Source organism: Montipora foliosa, chromosome 12, assembly GCF_036669935.1.
Source record: "Montipora foliosa isolate CH-2021 chromosome 12, ASM3666993v2, whole genome shotgun sequence".
In the NCBI taxonomy this organism is placed as follows: Eukaryota; Metazoa; Cnidaria; class Anthozoa; order Scleractinia; family Acroporidae; genus Montipora; species Montipora foliosa.
In genome coordinates, this window is record NC_090880.1 from 31,527,749 (window position 1) to 31,530,040 (window position 2,292).

Here is a 2,292-nt window from a genome sequence, read left to right on the forward strand (position 1 = left end):
ACTTTGAGCCAGCACGAAAGAATGGAACATTTGATCACCTTTCCAACCCCAACCACATCGATAACCACTGATACCGTTGTGGATCCTAATTCAAGTGCCATCCTTCATTGCTTGGCAGCACAAAAGTTCATTCAAGTTAAACAAGATGACCTCAGTGATAAGTACGGTGCTGAAGTGGAAGACGTCACATCTCGAATAATCAGTGTCAGCAAGTCAGCAAATGTCGCGTCAAAGTTCACGTCATTTGTGGCTGTTGATAAAGAAAATCATCAGCCAGTATCTGGGGCTTTGAGGAAACGAATTGTACCCTCATTTCTGCATTGGGCTGTGCCTTGTAGCGCTGTGCCTTTTAGCGATGCGACTCTTTGCGCTAGCGCTGCGACTCTTTGCGCTGTGCCTCGTCACGCTGCGCCGCGCTTGGGTGGAGGGATGTTACATTCGTTTGATGCTGATAATTTGTACGAGGCACCAAAAAGAAAGAAGAAGGGCGCACGCAAAACGGTTGTAAAAGGAGCTTCTTCCGTCATTTCCGTCAAGCTCCCGAAAAACTCTTCCTGTGCAGCAGACTTGTCATTGATATCATTACAGAAAGCCTCTGGTGCATGGGACCTCACAGACGAACTGGTTTTGCTGTGCGGCAAAAGCAGGGATAATTTAATCAAAGACTGCCCAGTAGAGATTGCAGGAGACACGGCCGAAGGAAAGCTGTTATGGGCTACTGCCCTAGCTTTGGTGCTACTAATGGCAAAGTTCTTGGATCAGAAAGATGAGTGGGAAATGATCGCTGAAAAGGCAAAAAAGTGGATGAAAAAGAATGTACCAGCTGATATAAAGTACGACAGCGTTCTTCAATCCGCAGCAAATGCGATTGGGGTTCAGATTTAAATTAACTTTCTTTTAACAGCAACTAAACAAAGAATGAAACGTGTTCTGGATAACCATGAATAAGACAGTAGATTACCGGTAATTTTGTTTTTTATCTTCGTGGTATAATGCGAGTAGTCTCTAGAATAAAGGTTCGATGACATTTCTTGTGACCTAACAATTTAAGGCATAAACGGTTGGTTTTTGAATTACCAAGTGACAAACTTGCTAATGGCGATGCATATCAGGTTGTGTGATTGCCCTCGATATGACGGTGGATTGAAGATTTGTGACCAAATATATTATCTGACAGTTTCATATTTGATTTTTTCTGTCTGGTTTTCTCGTTTTTTTTTCGAAGACGATTCTGCAAATCTACATGTAGTTTCAATTGTCAATTTTTACGCAGAGCCTACAACGCTCATGATCACTTAAACAGGCTTTGCGATCGGTTGAGAGAAAAACAGAACGAATAAAGACAAAACTTGAGTTTTGATGAGGAGGACGTTACTACACTTTTTCTAAAATTCAACGCACCTGGAACAAAAGGCTGCTATCGAATCGCACCATTTACTGGCTTGTACTTTTTGGGGCACCTCTCTTCCTCTTTCTGATTAGAGTTCATTTCATTGCAATCTTACAACCATTATAAATTAGTACGCAGCAAGAAATTCAATAAGGGGTACGACCCACTGAAAATGACGACGAATCAGATTGAAAAAACAGATAAATTCCGTGGCTGCGCATAAGAAGAGAAACAAATTAGCAATGTTAAACCATCAATAAAATCGTGTTAAATGTCATTACTACTGTGTTAAAGTAGTGAGAATTAAGAGTGCGTTTTTCCTACCGAGTCTCTCATAAGAGCTATCAAGACTCTCCTGTACAGAAACGGAGAAAAAAATCGACAAAAAAAAAACCGAGGCCTGGGGCGTGCAATCATTGAAAATACGTAGAGGCATTGATTTCCGGGAAGAGGGAGAATGATAGTGAATCTTTTCTGCGCGCCCTAAAAACTTTGCTTCCTTTGATTTAGTGGAAGTGAAAAGCGCGAGTTGTTGTTGAATTTCCGAATTCACTGTCACTGATGTTTTCTTTTTTTTTTTCCTTTTTGTATTTTACTTCGCTATCAATGAGGCGCATTCTTTCAAGAGCTTTGTTCCCCAGTCCTTCTCTTCAGGATCGAAATATCACTTCTATTTGGCGATCAACCGTCGTTTTTTCGAGAGTTTCAGCATCTCGTCTCTCTTAACTCGTTTCTTTACGTCTTTTAAGGCGTAAAGGAAAGAATTTGGTCTCTCGATTCTTGAAGCTATGGATCGTCATTTCAAGACACATTAGCCACACGCCGGTGAGACTCTTTATTTTTCTTTTATCCCCGTTAATTATTTATTCACTGTTTCCTTGCTATTGTCATTGCTGGTCTTC

The 2,292-nt window shown here is 41.0% G+C and overlaps 1 protein-coding gene across 2 annotated transcripts in view; it reads left to right on the top strand.

Moving 5' to 3' along the window:
• Positions 1–1,358, top strand: part of LOC137979155 (von Willebrand factor A domain-containing protein 5A-like) — a 10,248-nt gene extending 8,890 nt beyond the window's left edge. For both annotated transcript variants that reach the window (XM_068826354.1, XM_068826353.1), the window contains one exon: positions 1–1,358. This exon is cut by the window's left edge and continues 204 nt beyond it. In XM_068826354.1, the coding sequence (XP_068682455.1) occupies positions 1–885 (885 nt within the window). In that variant the 3' untranslated portion in view covers positions 886–1,358.
• Positions 1,359–2,292: the final 934 nt, after the last annotated feature.